This window comes from Cnephaeus nilssonii (assembly GCF_951640355.1).
Source record: "Cnephaeus nilssonii genome assembly, chromosome: 12".
NCBI lineage: Eukaryota > Metazoa > Chordata > Mammalia > Chiroptera > Vespertilionidae > Cnephaeus > Cnephaeus nilssonii.
This window is the reverse complement of record NC_137083.1, coordinates 18,818,582-18,837,738: the sequence shown is the minus strand read 5'-3', so window position 1 is coordinate 18,837,738 and position 19,157 is coordinate 18,818,582. Positions and strand designations below refer to the sequence as shown.

General features: G+C 36.0%; 1 protein-coding gene across 1 annotated transcript in view; it reads right to left on the bottom strand.

Annotated features, from left to right (window-relative positions):
- Positions 1 to 12,618: 12,618 nt before the first annotated feature.
- AGMO (alkylglycerol monooxygenase) overlaps positions 12,619 to 19,157 on the bottom strand; it is a 281,634-nt gene continuing 275,095 nt past the window's right edge. Inside the window, exon 13 of the mRNA XM_079786527.1 lies at positions 12,619 to 14,528. Within this exon, the coding sequence (XP_079642653.1) occupies positions 14,454 to 14,528 (75 nt within the window). The 3' untranslated portion in view covers positions 12,619 to 14,453. The remainder of the gene's footprint in view (positions 14,529 to 19,157) is intronic.

The following is a 19,157-nucleotide window of genomic DNA, read 5'->3' as shown; positions in this document are numbered from 1 at the left end:
TTTTATTAATCATGATGGCATGTGTTAGCAATTGAAGAGAGTTTCTCCTTTGCATACTCTATCCTTTTTATTTTCCTGTTCCTTCCTGACTTCAGAGAACATAAAATTTCTCATATCAAAAACCCACACAGTTGAACAAAGATCCAAGTAAATGCATCTCATAATGCTCATTCATTCTTCAAGGTGTAAGAGAACAACAGACCAGGGGTTTAAAGTTTCCAAGTGTTCAGTTTTTTATTACTTGTCATGATATTTAATGCCTCAATTTCTAATATGTAAAATGTTAATTACATGCACAGATGCATCAGTATCCTTGAAAATCAGACTGCTTTATCAATACCATTCTCACCTAAAGACCGTTATTTATCTAGATTTTTGTTCTTGGCTTTCAGCTCAGTGAGAGATGAGGTAAGCGTGGTTCTCTATCAGTGTCTCCCATTTAACCAACATATGACGTTTGGCAAGCTGCCTACCCTCTCAAAGGCTGTTCCTCAACTAAAAATGAAATAATAACTACTTAATAGGGTCAATGTGAAGATTCAATGAGTTAATGCACCAACACAAGAAACTGATAATCTATATAGCATCTATGAGATATCTGGGGGCCAAGTGGCAGTTAGATCTGTATGAATTAGGCCTTTTGGCATCAAATAGTTGTAGTTAAATAAAAAACTGCATAAACCCAATTCTCTTTAATGCCATGATGGGCTCAAAAAAGACAATATAGGGATGTTAATAATTTTATTAAGCTCATGAAATTGGATAACTGTCCCTTTTGCAAGTACAGTGTTCTATAATGTGATTGCTACTGTTAAGCACAGTTTAATTAGACAGAAAAGGGCATGTTATAATACTGTCCAGGGAAACAGTCTTCAGTTTAATCTCCCCATCTTTGCCTTATCCTGTACTTCATCTGTATCTCAAATACCAGGATGCTCATTTAAATTCAAATTTCTAAAAAGCTTTAAAATAAATAAAATGTTATTTCTCTTTGGAGAAAAACAAGGAGAGGGAGAGGGAGAGAGAGAGGGAGAAGGAGAAGGGAGAAAAGAAAGATTAAGGGAATCATGAGAGCTACAAATGAACTGTTTTATTGTGTGAGTGCATTTTCTATTATGTAATACTGGCATTAATAATACAAGAAAACTTTATTCTTTTAAACTTCCTCTAGAATATAAATAAAAAATATTTCTATAAGATTAACAGTCACGAAAGTATTTTTTTATATTCATAATACAACCTACTTTATCATTTTTCAAAATGCTTCAAAGAGGTCATGGACTTATTTACTGTTATTTTTCAGTGAACCATTTTGGTTGAATATTGGTTTTTAATTATTTTATCAGGCTCTCTTCCAGAACAATAAATATAAATGAAAAGGCATGAAATATTTAAATTAGAAAATGTAAGCTCTTCAGTTTGCCTTCTAGCTTTATGGTATTTTGTAGTTCTATTAAGTAAGTAGTTATTTCATGCAAGACAGCAGAGCCTCTACCTTCTGACTGCCAGTCTATGTCCCAAGGAGGCTGCCCTTCTCATGTATACAGGCGTGAATCATGAGAGGTGGAGGCAGAAGACTTGTCTGAAACTTAATCTGAGTCAGGGCTAGCATTTTTCTTTTTTTAAAATATTAGAGCCCCAAAGGCTTGCTTACTCTGAACCAAAAGTGAATAGCAACACCCACAATCTATAAAGAATATGTGTTTTGTTTTATATGAGAATAAGGTTAATAGAATTTTAGTAATACTGCACTTGAGACATTAAATTGACCCAGAATTAAAATTAATTAAGCAGTTTCCAACCGTCCGTTGTATGCATTTTTCCTGTTCAACCTTCTAAGGAGAGCCCTATCCAACATGATTTTCAAAACCCTGTATACTGGATTTAATTGTCTCGTACATAAGCTATTTGGTGGGCTGGATGTCCAGTCATGTGCTGTTTACTAAAACAAACCAGCCCGTTAAACTCATCTGTGAGCATTTACAGGTATATCAATAGTACTGTCATTCTCAATACCTTGGCCATGATAGTTGGAGAGTCTTCCTTTTATTGGAAAAGTCAATTCTAAGGCTGGTATTATTTTACTAATATTCTGTTGGTAATGTGCCACTTGGTAAAATTTGCTTCATGAGTTCCAGAAAGCATTTGGCTCCCAACAACACAAAGGACCATTGCAAGCATTTTTGGTCAGTTTTGATTGAATGCAGATTGCAGGATTGTTTTGCTAGACCACATTATTCTTTCAAATGTTTCTTCAGTTGTTGCATATTACTTTCTAATGATAATAATTTGCATTTAAGAGCCCTTTTTGTCCCTGATGTTTTACAACAAATCCACTCAGAATTCACCTCTATCTTCACTGTGCTTCTCTTTGGTTTGAGAGGGGGCCTATGGTTCCTGGGCTCTTGCATGGCAACCTTAATAAGCTGCAAAGGACAAGAAAAACCACCCAGCATAGGTTCCATAGAGGGTGATGTGCAAAGCAGATGCTAACGTTCTCCATGCTCACAGAAAATAAAAAATTGACGGGTATGCTCTGAGCTCTATTTTGTTACCATTTAAAAAAATCATTTTCCCAAGCACGTTATGGCTCTTAGACTTCTTATATAACATGAAAGGTAACCTGAAGCTTAGGCAATTCGGTTGGATGCTTGCGACTAACTAGCTCCCAGTTTTTCTTTTATTGTCTGCCGCCTCCGCCCCCACATGCTTCTTTCTCACTCCACTTCTGGTGGTCCATGGAGTACACTGCAGATGTTTCTCCCACACAGTGGAAACATTCCCTAATGTGTCTGTACACTTCCAGGCTCTGCTCATATGGGAAAAGGAAAAACTGGAGAGAAATAATGATTTCTGGATTGGTCTTATTTCCTTTGGTGCCTTTCAAAAATGCTGAAACACAAAAGAAAACAACTCTAGACCTAGTCACCTTTCCCACACTACTAGCTATAGAAGATGGCTTATAAAGTGATTTTTTTACTTAAAAAGTCAGTAAATAATATTTTCATACCATCTTCCAGAAGTCTCAAGATAGATATTCTATATTAGAAAACTATATAATTTTGCTTAAATTTTATTTTCAAAGTAAGAGTTATCGATTACTGTATACTTGGAAAATTAGAGTATCTGTGGTTTATTCTACATAAAGCATATAGATTGCTTCTTGTAATTTTAAAATAATTTTCATAAAGAGATACTCTTCCCTGTTTGCACAGTGAAATGTAGGGCCAGTATGCTGAAAACTCAGGACTCAAAGGTACCACCTGAAGAAAACCTGCTTTCATTTCATCTACTCTCCCTCCATTCTCTGCACAGCCAACTATTTTTTTTTTTTTTTGCCCTTGAGTGACATCTTGGGCAGCATGTATAATTTACCTGAGTACTCTCTGACAATATAACTACTGTAGTCACCTTAGTCATAAAAATATTCTCAGTTCAAAAATTTATATGACAATGTCAATGTTTAACAAACAATTCTGAATTTCATTAGCATTTCTCCCTGTCCAGTGCCTCCCTCACAATTTGGCTAGCTACAGGGGAGAAGTGTGCAGTGAATATGTGAGCATGGGTAAGTGTTGTATAAAAGGGGCTCAATGTTGGTTTCTCTTTACTGTGTCACATCTTCTTTCAATCCTTAAACTCAGAGCTTAGTCATGGTTGAAGCAGAGAAGAGAAATATCAGGAAAGAGCATTCCTGGCCACCAATGATTTCATACGGTTTTCCTTATGCCATGGAGATGTTTAAGGCTAACTACCCACTAGAATCCCTCAGGTAATTTCCTGACAAGGTTGATGCCTTCACCTCTGCTGCTTCTGGATCCACCTTCACCCACCATCTGGCTGTAAATCTCCAGCACCTCTCAACTGATACGTTGTCTCCCTGGGGTCTTGGTTCTCACACTCACCCACCTCCTCCCAGTCCATGAGAAAACTGGCAAATGAAATCCACTGCTATGAATGTGGTTTCTTCCCCAGTGCAGCCACTTGACCAGACACGTGTGGGTCAGACAGAAGTCCACTGGGGCATGCCACACACTTTAGATGATGACCACCAAGCTCTTTATTGGACTCTTTGACGCTCTACTTACCAAGTTTGAGGGAAATGGAAGGAAGCACACGGATTTTTCTCGCATGAAAGGAAGGGCAGGTGGAAACTTCACATCAACAAGCTCTCTCCAGAAATTCTTTCTCCCATCCTTGTTACAGAAAACCGGAGAAGAACCAAGCAATGCTTAGAGAGATGGAGTTACGTTTATTACACGTGGGCCCAGAGGAAAATGTCTCTCAAATTCTGGACCCCAACATGGAGGAACTTTCCCTATTTATATGTTTTTACCTTCTTTGTCTCCCAAATATGGAGTGTTTCCGGCCCCCTTTGCAAGTTCTTAAAGAGCCCCTATGTGCTGGGGCCTTGAGACCTCAACCAAAGGCCTGGCCTGGTGCCAGCACTGATAACTTCTTCCGGGGAAGGTTTAATGGCCTCTCTGAAGTGGGAGTAGTCTTATTTTCCTTATTATTTAAGTAAGCAAGCATTTACAGAAGCCAAATAGCAGGGTTAAAATTTCAAACAGTTTTTATATAAGATGGATGCTTCATCCTCATCTTCTAAACTCAAAAGTCTTCTAATATTGTATGAGGAATCAAGAATCTTAGCATTAAATTTCAACAATGTAGGTCCCTTATACTTTTCTATAATCTCACTTTAGAATTTAGGATTAGTTGGTAACTATTGCCTGGGGATTCAGTCAAAACTGACACCAAAAGAATGTTGGTTCTTCCTTGAGTTACATATATGGTCTTAAAAACCTAAAGAGTTCATTAATTCTTTCACATAACTAATATTTATTGAGTACTTCTTGAATATCAGTCATTATTTGAGAAGCTGGGGGAATAGCACTATAATATAACAACTCATTCCAGCTCTTATGGACAGTTAGTAGAGAAAACAAAATAAAAAAGAAGTAATTAAAAATACTATAGTCTTCATGTCATTCTCTGTCTGTGTGTGTTTGCCCAAACTTTCCCATTTTACTGTATAAGAACACCAGTCATATTGGGTTAGGGTCTATGCTACTTCAATATAAACTCACATCTGTAGCGACCCTGTTTCCAAATAAGGTTACATTGTTAGGTATGGGGCAGGGGGAGTAGGACTTGAACGTATCAATTTTGGGAGGACACAATTCAACCAGTAATCAAACATCTGAAGAAAAACATTCCAATCAGAGGAACCAGTGAGTACAAAGGTGAGAAATCCAATGTGTCCAGAGAGAAGTGGATGAGGGGTGGGGGCTGGAGGAGATGAATTCAGAGAGGTAAATGAACAGGCAAGATTATGTAGGATCTTAGATGGCATAGTGAGGGGGTTGGTTTTTACTCTGAGTGAGGTGAATAGCCACTAGAGGATTTTAAGAAGAGGAATGATATAGTTTGGCATATTTTTATAGAATTATTCTGGTTGCATACTGAATATAGACTACAGAGTTACAAGTTAGAAACAGTGAGAAATATTAGGAGGTATACTATTACGAAGAAACCAAAGTAGTTTAGGTGGAAGAGATGTGATAAGCAATTAAGTTCTGAATAAATTTTGAGGGTCACTCAGTACATATCACTGCAGGTGTATTTGGTGAATTATGAAAGACAAAGAGGATCCCCTGAGAATTCTGAGGTTTCTAGTCTGAACAGCTAGACGTGCTCTCAATCAAGATGCAAATGATGGGAAAGAAGCAGGATTGGGGCATAGTAGAAGCAGTTTTCAACACCTGAAGGATGCCATTTCACTGTCTAATTTGAGATATAGTATAGCATAGTAACGGGATAACTATGTAAATCTGGAACCAGGAGGCTCAGGTTCAAATCCTGGTAGTGCTATTACTGGTTGTATAATATTGTGTAAATTGTTTAATTACTCTCATTCAGTTTTCCTAGCTGACAAGTGAGAATAATACTATCCACTTCCTAAGTTGTTGTGAGGATTAAATATATCAACACATGTAAAATACAAAGAATACTGTCTGGCACACAGTAAGTGCTGTTTTATTACTATAATTGATGAGGCAAGGTCAATAAGATAGAAGTCTGTAATTAAGGGGAGAATTATGGTCTAAAGATATACATTTGGAGATTCCAGCCTAAAGGTGGTATTAGTACTATGGGATTAAATGATGACATCTAGAGTGTGAGTGTAGACAATTAAGAATGTTCAAAGATTGAGTTCTAACTCTGAGCACTGATAGGATTAGGAAATGGGGAGATGACAAAAAAACCAACAAGAGGGGCCCATGAGTTCAGAGGAAAAATAGGTGAGTTGTCCTATAAACTGAGGAAAGAAAATATTTTAAGGAGGACAGTGTGATAACAGTGTCAAATGCTTCTGAGAAGTTAAGTTAGGTAATGGTCATGAGCATGGTCATTAGACTTAACAACATTGTGATGACTTCGGTAAGAGCAATTTCAGCAGAGCAATGAGTGGTAAAAACCCAACTAAAGTGTGCCCAATGGAGAATGGAAGGAGAGAGAATAGAAACAATGATTAGAGATAACTCTTTGAAGGAAATTTAAGGTAGAGCAATAGAGATAAATAGGGCTATCTGGAAGCAAGGGAGAAATGAAATAAAAGCTTTTTAAAATTTGGGGGAAAATAGCAGCAATTTTGTATGTTGACAGGAATGATACAGTAGATTGAGGAAAACTGAGAATTACTGAAGTTATATCTCAGTAGGCTAGGGTGGATGGGAACTGGGATACAAGCATAGAGGTTAGCCCTATTTAGGAGCAGGAACAGCTCATTAATAGGGACAGGACTGGGTGACAGTATTAGGTGAAGTGCTCTTCGATAATTTTATTTATTTGTTTGCAATGAAATGAGGAGCTATATCAATTAAGACTAACGATATGTTGAAAATTCGAGGAGCATGAAACAGTTATCGAGGCGTGTGGAAGAGTGAATCGGACTGGGAAGTACCATATGATTGCTGGACAGAATTAAGAGCTCGCTTGAGGTGTGTCATCATGAGTCTGTGAGCAGTTTCATGGTTGTCCGCTTTTCCCCTCTCACATTTGGCTATAGAAAGGAGTGCCCACATATAGGAAACCAATAGTTGGATTTAATCCCTTTTCTGACTTAATAAAAGCAAGTGGTTATCCATGAAATTCAAACATTTAAAAAAGTAAGTGAATACATGAAGAAGCGAAATACAATGGAAAAGTGGTGGGAATGTGTCAGTAGGACAAATGGTGGTGACGGAGATCCTGAGCTGACACAGGGTGCGTGGTTAGACACTAGGATGTTTGAAGCTAAGACTACAGCAGAATTGCAGTCATTAGTATTCACAACATAACTTATGTAACGTGGATAACACAAACACTGGGGCAAGAAAACCAAGGAACTGAGATACCAAGATACTAGAAGATCATTTATGTGGATATTGAATTACTGAGAATTATGGCAAGAGGAGTATTGGAGAAAACTGTAGTGAGCCACCAGCAAGTCTCCAAGGAATTCAGAGAGTGGTAAGAATTTCCATGGGGAATCTTACCTGTATTATTAAAGTTTTTTTGCAAATAGGGGTTTACAAGATCTACTAAAAGAGAAAAGATGTCAACTAATTTTGACATTTCTTTAGGATTCATTTTTTTATTTCCAACTAGAGGCCAGGTGTACAGATTCATGCACGGATTTGTGCACCAGTGGGGTCCCTTGGCCTGGCCTGCAGGGATCGGGCGGAAACTGGCTCTCCGACATCCCCCGAGGAATCCCGGATTGCGAGAGGGCAGTTCTCTGGTGATGCATCCTGGAATAGGGATCCCTCTTCTCTGGTTCCAGGTGTGTCACCTGAGAACCACAGTTGCCAAGTCACCACAGCTTGGCAGCTCCTGCATCGAGCATCTACCCCCTGGTGGTCATTGCATGTCATAGCTACTGGTCAACCAGTTGGCCAGTTGGCTGGTCGCTTAGGCTTTTATATATATAGATGATGTATGAAAATGAGTTATCATTTTAAGAATTTTCAAAGCCTCTATTCCATTAGATAGCTAAATGGAAACTCAACTTTGTGCTGTAATCAGTGCTTGCTGAATTTGTCAGTCAATAAAATGTTAAGGGGCAAATTCTCTATCAGCAGCATCTACTACACTTCCATACCTTCACACCACTCTGGGGTCTCTTGTGGAGACAGAATTTTGGCTGGGTATTTCAATGATCAAAATACTCAAATAAAGCTAATTTTTATATTTGATCTTTGCCTCTCATATATTCCAGTCAGAGAGGTAAGGATAGAGAAAGCTATTTTTATTCAATTTTTAAGACGATAGGTTATATTTCTGAAAAAGAAAAAAAAACAAACACCACAAAACACTATATTAGTCCCTTAAATAAATGTTGCTTACCATTCACATTTAATAATACATTTAAAACCTGAATGTTTTCCTGATACAATAAGCAATTTATTTTTGTGTTCTGGGATGCTCCCTGTAGTTGTACAGAGCAGACCACACTCACATGTATCTGATGACATGAATTTCCTGAATTTCTCACTCAAGGTTTCTGAGGGCAGTGAACAGCTGTTTGTTTTTCATTCCAGAGGAAATATTCATTAAGGAACTACCTGAGATTTTTCACTCCAAAAGAGTGAAAAGAAGGCCAAAGAAGTAATTTATCAACTAGTAAATCAAAATGTGGCAGCCATAATAAGCACACAAGAGGTAAGGTAGACCATGCTTCATATCAAGTTGCTTTAATTTAACTGTAGTATAAAAGATGAGGAAGGGAGATGAAAAGGAAGAAATAGAATAAAATACAGAAAGCAAAGAAAAGATCATAGGTATTAAAAAGGGAAGCATGTCTGAGAAATAAGAATTAGATTTTGTAAATTTTTCTAGGATTCTTAAATAGACAACAATTTCATTTTTTGTAGTATGCCTTAATAGTTGCCCATCTTTTTCCAAGGTTGCCCCATTGACTTGCTTCTTATAAACATACTCTGAAATAAAACCTCATTGATTTGTTAGTGATTCAAGTCAAAATCTGATCATAGTAGTAAAACAAATGTAGAATTTGAATAAATTGCTCATTGGAAGGTCAGAGTTACAAGGGACCGCAGACATGATCTGGTCCAGTGCTCACATTTGTTTGATGAAGGACCTGAGACAAAACATGACCAGACAGGGTTTTGAGGCTTGTGTTCTTATTAAATCAGAATTCTGATGTTCCTACCCAAAATTTGCATTTTTTAAAAAGATTCACAGATAATCTATAAAGACAGGCATAAAGACAAAGTCTGTTTCTGTTTTCTGTAATGTAAATATGCAAGTTAGCATTTTGGATGTATTGCAGCTAAAAAAAAAAAAAGGAAGAACACACTAAAGAATGAATTTATAATTTCTGGATAGTGTGGTATTTAGAATAGTAGAAAATTCTGACTAGAGATGTTAGAGTTGTGGAATTCCAAAAAGAAGATACAACCCACCAGAGAAAATCATCAATGCTTTCTTCTTTTGCTAATAACTTTTTCTAATTGAGTCTTTAGGGAGGGAGAATTTTAATTTGTTATGCTATTGAGAAGAAAGGACAGCAGACTGGAATAAGAACTGAAAAGAAAAATCTAACAACAGATACAACATTTTCTGTTAAATTTCCTTTCACAGGGGAAGGGTCAGAATGGAGCTCAGCCTACTTCTATATATGCTGCCCAAAGACATCTAGACCAATAATCGCCTAGGAGGTCATCACGCCCTCGCCCTCACGTCGGGTTGCCCTCACACTGTCACAAGCAGGCTGCCTGCACAGCGGGTGTGCGCAGGTGGGTGGGGACTTGACGCTGTGTGCACAGTGCGGAGGCTGCTCTGCGCGGCTAGGCCTGCGGGTCCGAGGCTCCCGCCTACCTTTTTGGGGCAATCCACAGAGGAGCCCCGGGGTCCCGGGTCTTAGGCGATTTCGCTCCGCCGGTCACTAGTGACATTAATGATGTTTTAAGCTTCTGAAAGCCAACTAGCTTTTCTGTTTTCAATTTCTCCTTGGGAACCTGAAAGCTACAAATATGAAAAAACAGAGCAGAGGGCATAAAAAGGGAGCTCATTTTCTAACCACTGTTGATCTCCCGGAGAAGTCACATGACTGTCCACCATAACCTACTCTACTTTGAAGAATTCCACTCAATGGTTCTATTGAAAATTCCACACGGAATGTTTGAATTATTATCAGTAAAATGACACTGAGAACCTCTGATAAGCAATAATGCAAGCTGGTAATGTTAAATTTAACAGGGGTTCATATACTTTGGTGCATAATTGGACTTCAGATACATAATTACAGATCCACACATTGCTAAATATCATGATGATGAGATGATTAGATTACATTTAAGAAAAATAATCAGAAAGAACAAGATGAAGGGGAAGTAAATGACATAACAAATAGAGCTAAAGTAATGGGCAATTCTAACAAATCAAATCAAGTACAGAAATGAGTTCCTTCAGACATGTGGCAATTCTATAAATAAACCTAGGGCCTTAGAAAGATTAGAAGTTCTATTCTCATTCACCTAATGAACCAATCCATCCTTTAACAAAAGTACTTATCCTTTGAATTTTATTTTGTACCTTGAAGCACCAAATTAAATAGGAAGTACTCTGAACTTAAACTCCCAAACTTAAAATTTTAAAGATTTGCCTTGGATATCTGACATCATGGAATGGAGAAACATTATGAACTTTGATGTGGAATGTCAGAGTTTTTTTCTTTTGGCCACAGATTTTTGCATTATAAGCCTGAGAAAGTTTTGAAATCTCCTCCAGCCTCAGAATTCTCTTCTGTAAAATGGCATTAACATCATGGAATCCCCTGGATTTTAGAGACTAAATAAAATAATGCTAATTGAATACTCCTGATTAAACAAATGTGCTTCTCTTTCTTTATCTTCCCTTATGGTAGATGAGCAAACCTCAGAATCTTCATAAGTATTTGCAAAGTCAGTTTGCATATCTCCATTTGAAGTGGTGAGTAATTCAAGAGTCCTATTTTTAGGGCTTTTCCTCTTGAGAGAACGAGAGAGTCAAACTGCTTCCAGTCAAGAGTAAGCATAAATTACATGGCATCACTCAAGATCAATTTACAACATTAATAATAGTTATATGATCTGTCATCATGTATTAGTGCTTGGCAAGAGAAAACTGGACTGGAAAATTAGGAAGGTTGAAGGTGAAGAATAAAATGCACTGGTTAACACACACAGGATCTGGGACCACAACCTATCAGGGAATCACTTCTACTTTCAAAGGCCTAGAAATCTGTAGCTTGAAATATTTTTGCATTTCTAAAAGAAAATCATTTCTAACCAGCAAGGGGGGGGGAGAGAGAGAGAGAGAGAGAGAGAGAGAGACAGAGAGAGAGAGAGAGAGAGAGAGAGAGAGAGAGAGAGAGAGAGAGAGATATGAATAAATTTGAGTCTACCTGAAGAAAACTGAACTTTCCCATAGAAGTATATTTTATCATTTTCGAATTATTTACATCAATTATTAAACTCATTTTGAGGCCACTCCTATGCAATCACATATACTCAAGTGTGAATACATGACTCATGGGGAAACAAATTATTCTGACATACTAAAAACCTATTTTAAAGATCTGTGAAAACTCTCTTCTCATTCCTGAAAGATGTAAGCTATAGACTGCCTTAGGACTTAGAAGCATAAGTGAATTCAGAATTTTTAGACTAGATATTTAGCAATTTTAAGCCAGCAGAGGGCTCCCTGCTTTATACATGCCAAGTCCAGCAAGAACTGTTGGTAAGAGACAAAGGTAGGGTTTAATATTTGTGATGGGCTTAAGTATTAGTTGTACTCTGTATTGGATTAAGAAGTATTAAGAGAAGACCTAGCTGGTTTGGCTCAGAGGATAGAGCATTGGCCCATGGACTGAAGAGTTCAGGGGTTCAATTCCGGTCAAGGGCACATGCCTGGGTTGTGGGCTCAATCCCCAGTAGGGGGTGTGCAGGAGGCAGCCAATCAATGATTTTCTCTCATCATTGATGTTTCTCTCTCACCCTCTCCCTTTCTCTCTGAAATCAATAAAAAATATTTTTTTAAAAAGGATAAAGAGAAGAATGAAGCAAAACCGAGTCCCTACTTCTGATGCTTAAAATATAACTTATTTTTCCATTATACAAAATTTTAACTTCCTCTGCTTTTCTAGTTTGAAAAATAAATGTACTTCAATCCTGCCTCATGAATCCCAATACACATCTTCAGTCTAACTCTTTCAATAATTAACTTTTCTGTTCAAAGCTTAAATAATATATTTTTTAAATGAAGTTAACCAATTGATCAGTGTAACACAATGATTAATATTGGCAGAGCTCAATGAAGGACAGCATTCATTGACTTGGTGCTTATGTCTTTGATTTCTTAAATTGTAACTTTAAATCTAAGAAATATTGGAAGAATGGAAGAAAAATATTTCAACTGCCTGAGTCTTCTCCCCTTTGAACCTTATGCTGCTTATCCCTGTCAGTTTCCTCCTAATGATTTTGGCAGATTCTTACAATCCCAATGAATAATGTACACAAAATGCCTGGGGTGATTTAACTTAGAGAGTTTTATTAACATTATTGTGATAATTTAAAATAACAGAATTACTGTCTGCTTATCAATCTACCAAAACAAATTGACCAAACATATTAGACATATGTATCACAAATTAATCTGTTGAATCAATTAATTCTGACAAATTCTATACATTTTCATTCCAGTTATATCTTTTTCTGTAATGTAGATTCTTAGGTTATGTGGTTCTCAATGGTAAATATAATCCTAGGCAGATAAATGATATAATACACTTGTTATGATGATAAGTATTTACCTAAGCACAATTTTAGCAGAATGGTCAGACAATGGTACATTTTGTCTCCCTATTTATTTAATCTGTAAAAGATCATATCATATGAAAAACTGGGCTAGCCTCAGAGGGAGGTTTGAAAATTGGTGGAGGAAATATCAATAACTTAAGCAATGCAGATAATAACATCTTATGGGCAGAAAGTAGCAATGATTTGAAATGACAGCTGATACAAATGAAAGAAGAAAGTACGAAAGCAGGACTGCATTTGAACACTAAAGAAGACAAAATTTATACCCTAGCCAATTTGGCTCAGTGGATAGAACACTGGCCTGTGGACCAAAGGGTCCTGGGTTTGACTCCTGTCAAGGGCATATACCTTGGTTGCAGGCTCCTTCCTAGCCTAGGCCCTGGTTGAGGCTCTTGCAGGAGGCAACCAATCTATATGTCTCTCTCTTTCACTCTCCCTAAAAATCAATGAAAACTTATCCTTGGGTGAGGATTAACAAAAAGAAGAGGAAGAGGAAGAGGAAGAGGAAGAGGAAGAGGAAGAGGAAGAAGAAGAAGAAGGAGGAGGAGGAGGAGGAGGAGAAGAAGAAGAAATAATTTATGACTATAGGCGAAATATGAATCTTTAACATAGAAAATTAAAACATTAAAATTGTTCATGATTTTGCTTACCTTGATTCAGTCATCAATTCAAATGGAAACTGCAGTCAAGAAATCAAGAAAGACATGGAAAGGCAACAATGAAAGAATTGGGAAAGATCAAGAGCAACCGTGTGTCATTAGAGACCAAGGCTAAGATCATCCACACCTAATATTCCCAATTACTATGTACAGAGGCAAAGGTTGGACAGTGAAGAAGGTTGATAAGAAAAATTTACTCATTTGAAATGTGGTGTTACAGGAGAGCTCTACAGATACCCTGGACCTACAGAAACATGAACAAGTGGATCCTAGAGCAAATTAAATCTGAAACACCATTGGAGGCAAAAATGACAAAATTGAAGCTGTCCTACTTTGGACATATCATGAGAAGGCAAGGTTATCTGGAAAAGACAACAATTCTGGGGAAAAATAGAAGACAGCAGAGAAAGAAGAAGATCAAATATGAGATTATTTGACTGCATAAAGGAAGCCATAGGCTTGAGTCTACAGGAGCTGAGCAGGGCTATTGAACACAGGAACTTGTGGACATCACTCATTCATCGGGTTGCCAGGAGGTGGAGCCCACTCAACAGTGTATAACACAGTTTTAGCAAACAGCAAAGGGAAAGTTGTCAAGTCAATGCAAATGGCATCTTTACTCTTCTTTACTATTTTTATGTTTTCTCCCTTCCTTTACTTCTTCTCATTAGATGCTACCAGTAGACATACTATCATTACATTTGAAATCATTTATTGTCATCCCTATCAATAAAGTAACTGCAACTAACTTTAATTTTAAGAGAAAATAATAAATGTGGGAAGCAAGCAAGAGTACATAAGTATATTATCTTTCACTAAATAAGTGGTTCATTAATTATGACATAAGATCATTATTTTTATAGTTGGTATCAACATATTGTGGTTATAGACAACTAATTAAAATGAGAGAATTGTGTACAAACTGAAATTATTTCCAAAGGCCAGAGGCAAGTTGTTGCATGCTTCTTACTCCCCAGAAAGCAATGCAGATGGAGAAAAAAATCTGAAGAAAGAAAACACAAAGAGGAAAAACAATTAAAATTAAATCAGTACCTTCATTCAACCGAGTTAAAAAATATGGATAAAATAAACATAATATTTTCAACAGTTAGATAATTCAAATTAAATGTAGCAGTTGTTCACTGATAGAATTTAGCCAAACCAGCTAAAAACATGCTATGTGAAGACAGGAGTGGAAGTAAGATGTTTTGTCTCTGTGGCTTTTTCTTTTTTTTATATATACTCACAAATCTGGGTCATTTATAGGGATGGGGCTATATAAGTCAGATATTGAATGAAACAGAACTTTCTTCTAGCACTTGGGCATACCACTTATTGTATTGTAGTAAATGATCTCATTGTTTATAAAGCTTAAACTTTTGGAAAGGGAGAAATAAAAACATTATTAAAAACTAATTTCTTTCTAACGCAATATGATCCAGCATTTTATGAACTTTACCCAACATGAATTAAATTATAAACACTACTGCTGACTTATCTTCTCAATCTTTTGATCTTATCAGGTATAAAAATATAAATGCAAAATTCTTTTTAAAATTGAAGATGTAACTACGTCATAATAAGCATTCATAAGAGTTTATTGAGTTTATTCTTTACTTTCAAGTCATACCACATATTCCCAATAAATCACCAAAAATTACCCAAATGAAATTCTTGATTTCTACTGATGTGAATAAAAATGACTATAGCGTCATCCTTAGTAAGAATTCTTGGTTGTAGAACTCTTCACAATGAATAATCAAAATGCCATAATGAATGTGTTCTACTTCACTTGAGGTAAAATCCAAGCACTAGTCATATTCTTTACACCGTCAGATCTTTCCTAAGCTAACTCTTCCTCTTATAATTACATATGTACTAAAGCTATAGGATTGTTTATATGATCATCATTTTTGGTGTTACTAGTATGATAATGAAAAAGAATAATGCCCAAACAGCAAGGTTAATGAGATCATTGTGTAAGAGTTCCCCCATCTTTTGTGTGTGTGTGTGTGTGTGTGTGTGTGTGTACAAACTTCCTCTCCAAACTATTATAATGTGTCCAGTTCCCTCTTCCCAGGAAGAAGATCGCTATTTGTGAAAGATCCATAAAAATATACAAAGGAGCACATTTAAGTAATAAGATGGAGGCATGGGAAACCTTCTGGAGTGATGGACTGAAGTGAGGTCAAGGCCATTAACTGAGGCCAGCCACTAATTCACAGAAAATACTCTGAACTGTGTTAATTTTTCTATTAAAGACTAAACATGGAAAACAACAGCAAAAAGATCCTCCTAAACATTGATATTTATATTTTATGGGTAGGTTGTTCAGTTTCATGTGAACTGTCTGGTTCTTTCTAGAGAACCCTTACCCTTTACATTCTCAAATCTGAGTGTTTTCTTCAAATCCCTGCATTCCTTTGAGCCTATAACATCTACGATATGAAAAAATATCCAAAATAAAATCAACAATTATATTGAAGCAGAAATCAAGAATAGCATTAACATTTTGGAGTTACCTCAGAAATCAAATACAATATATTTAAAGTCTGGTTTTGCTTTTGTTTCTTTTGACTGTAATTCAAGAGAAATGACCTCATGGGATTTCTTATGATGGTTCCAGATAAAATAATACCAGGGTTGGAGGGTATTTTTGAAAGGCCTTATATTATGCAATGAATTTATTTGTCTATGATGATAGGTTAATATTGACAGAGAGATAGCTGAGAAGACAACTTTCAAGTGAGAGATAAACCTGTAACATCAGGATAAATAGTTTAGTTTGGTTCCATAATAATCCTTAAGCAATGAATGGGTACCTTGTGTTGTACAGGGTCCTGAAATCTGAAATATATTTGATAATAGGAGTTTTTATTGGTTTTGAATCTAGTGCCCAGGGATCATAATTATTATTTCCATGAGTGAAGGTTGGGGAAGACAATTTCAGTGAAACCTCTAAAACTGCATATAAAATCTTGTAAATATGTCATAATTCTTCCCTTCCTCAATTCCTACCACTTAGATGATCCAGTTTCACCTGAGGTTCCAGAAATATTAATAACTTCTGATATAGCAAGAGAGTGAAAAAGATTACAATTTCAGTTCATGCCTTGTCGTTAATCAACCATTGTACAACTAAATCTTTCCCCTTTTGAAACTATAATCAATCTCTGGCGGGGTAGCTCAGTTGGTTTGAGCATCTTCATGATACACCGAAGTTGTGGGTTTGATCCCCAATCAGGGCACACAGAAGAATCAACCAATCAATTCATAAATAGGTGGAACAACAAATCTCTCTCTTTCTCTAATAAATAAATAAATAAATAGGAAAAAATAAACTGTAACCAAGTACTATTATTTTAGGGAACATTCCTAACAAACACACAGATCTTGTACTTTCCAATTTTATAAAATGCTTTTAGAGTCTTCCCAAAAATTCAATATTGCACATTTTGCAGTTTTATTTTGTTTATCTGTGTTGTTGTTTTCTAGGCCCTTAGGTTTTATCCCTCAAAGTGATGAGGGGTAAAAGCTGATGAATCATATGGGTCAGATTCAGATTCAAATTAATGTTTAGGCTAGGCATTGTCATAGGTACCTTTTACAAGACTGTGATGTTTAATTCTCATAAGAAACCATGAAGAATTGGTATCCAGTTTGCGGATGAGGCAATGGGAACTCAGGATTTATGTGGTTTACCAAGAAATCACAAACTACAAAATTGCAGAGCAGAGATGATGTTTTTCATTTATTTAGTGCCCCCTCCACCCCCACCAGAAAATCTAACTGAACATCCTTGGAAGTCAGGTCAATGAATATGAACATCAATAGTGAATTCATTTCCCCTTTTTTAGTCATCACCTGCACTTTCCTGGTGATTTTTGAGTCAGAAAATGTTAAGTTTCTGAGACCATTTCACAATCAATATTTTAAGCATAAATGGAGTTCTTATATATAATGAAATCCAGATTGGCACAGGAGCATAGAAATTACATGCAATGAATATGTCCTACTCAAAATATGTATAACCCTGAAATATTAATCCTGTTCCATTAGAAAATAAGTAGGAAAAAACAGATTTGCTTTTATATTTTTGAATATATGTCTGTGTGTGTACAATCTAAATATATTATTTATATAAAATTTTAAGCTATAAAATTATTTAATGTGTATCCAATATAACCACTTGGTTATAACAGTCATTCCATTTTAAATTTTCCCTCATCCAATCTTTCTCTTAATTTTCATATCAAGCTTTTATTTTAGCTCTCCATAGTTGATGGTTAAACATATCACTTGAGATCCATTCATTAACACATATCTCATTCAACTATTTGTTAAATGAAGATAGAATTATTACTTACACTAGTAGCATAAGAAAAAATGGCAACCATAGTTTTTTGCAAAATTCTTCTCTAGTCTACAGATACTATGTTTCTGGATATGTACAAACTCAACAAACACTTATTTTAGCCTAAATCTGAGCAAGTCCCATGATTTTAACACCTGGATCCAAAATATGTCAAGCCCTCGTTGTGCTAACACATCATTAATGGCCCTCATCTTCAGGCTATTTCCTTGACTTCCGAGGGCCCTCTACTCTGATGACTGAACTTTGGCCTGCACAGATGCTCTCCATGTTTCCTCCACCCCTTTCCAAAAAGTTCATCAATTGGCAGGTGGCTAATCTGAGTCACTAAACTACACTAAAACCCAGTGGGAACTGATGTGTTATTCTGCTGGTCCTCCCCGTTTAAAAAAAAATGGCTCTATATATGAGCAAGTCAGGCATCTAATCTTAAATGAAAGAGAAAGTATAAGAAAGTGTGCATGTAAACTCTCCTCAAACTGCTATCCCTTAAATTACAAAGTTATACCTATGTCCATATCCATCTCTCTTGGTTTAGATCCACCTACTGTATATATTAATAAATGACCTGGTGAGCAAAGACAATTAAATATCACCTTGAGAAGTGGACAAATTTTCATTAGAACTAGCTAGCAACATCTCACTTTTCAAAGCATTTAACCATTGGCTAAACATGTGAATAAAATAAAAGCTGTAACATACGCACAAGAGAAATAAAATCTCTGAAATAGTTCAAATTTATTTTGATTCCCAAACATGTATTTATTTATACAAATATGTATTGACATAGAAAACAGTCACTGAGATGTAATATCTCATATAATTATATGCCTATTCGTAGTGGTAATATAATTATAACTAACCTGTTCATTCAAATTTTTAAATCACTAAAATGTTGAATGAACAAGTTAGAGAAACAGTCATTTTGTAAATAATGGGTAAAATTGCTTGCTAAATTCTATCTTGCTAAGGAAGAAACTTAAAATATTTTAAATATACAATAGAATTTTTGTGAAGATTTGAAACTTAATCACTTTCAAGTAATTAAAAAAAAATACATTACCATTTACGTGGCTGTGTAAATAATTCTCCTGGAATGAATATCTCTTTTTGTATCCCTAACAAATAATAAGCTGTCTATAAATAGAAGAGTAGATTTTTACCTAAAATGTAGTTCTCTGACATTGATGAAGTTCATAAAATACCAGTTAATTGCCTATTTAACACAACCATAACAGTAACAATTAATTTTGATGGAAA